General features: G+C 63.4%; 1 protein-coding gene across 1 annotated transcript in view; it reads left to right on the forward strand.

Annotated features, from left to right (window-relative positions):
• Positions 1-659, forward strand: part of PAN2 (PAN2 poly(A) specific ribonuclease subunit) — a gene marked incomplete at both ends in the record, with an annotated part of 4,127 nt that overhangs the window by 473 nt on the left and 2,995 nt on the right. The window contains 3 exon segments of the mRNA XM_010142407.1: positions 105-274; positions 369-489; positions 574-651. Coding sequence (XP_010140709.1) covers positions 105-274; positions 369-489; positions 574-651 — 369 coding nt within the window.

Genomic DNA, 659 nt, shown 5'->3' on the forward strand with positions numbered 1-659 from the left:
CGGTAGCCAGCGTCCCGCTGGGAGCTGGCGCAGGGCAGGGTGGCCTTGGCCCACGACGTGTCTAAGGGAGGACACCTGACAGGCCTGTCCTTGGCTCCTTTCAGGGCCATGCTACCTCCTTCTTTGGCCCGACGCTGGAGCGGTACTCGTCCTTCCAAGTGAACAGCAGTGACGACATCCGCCAGATCCAGAGCCTGGAGAACGGGGTCCTCTTCCTGACCAAAACCAACCTGAAGTACATGTCGCGAGGGGGACTCATCATCTTTGACTACCTGTAAGTGCCTTCCCCCAGTCCTGTCGGCCCCCCGAGATCCTGCCCCGCTGCCCCCCAGAGCCAGGCGGCAGCGTGAGGGTGGTCTCTGCTGCAGCATGGATGAGGCCGAGGACATGCACAGCCTCCTGCTGACAGACAGCAGCACCCTGCTCGTGGGGGGGCTGCAGAGCCACGTCATCGAGATAGACCTCAACACTGTCCAGGAGACGCAGAAGGTAATGGCCGGGCTGGGGGCCACTCCCTGGCATGGGGCCATGCTCCGTCCTGGGGCTCACCCCGTGCTCCTGCTTCTTTCCCAGTACACGGTGGAGGTTCCCGGCATCACCATCATGAGGCAATCGAACCGCTGCTTCTTCTGCGGGCACAGCTCCGGGAAGGTACCGCC

This window comes from Buceros rhinoceros, unplaced genomic scaffold, assembly GCF_000710305.1.
Source record: "Buceros rhinoceros silvestris isolate BGI_N320 unplaced genomic scaffold, ASM71030v1 scaffold22090, whole genome shotgun sequence".
Classification (NCBI taxonomy): Eukaryota; Metazoa; Chordata; class Aves; order Bucerotiformes; family Bucerotidae; genus Buceros; species Buceros rhinoceros.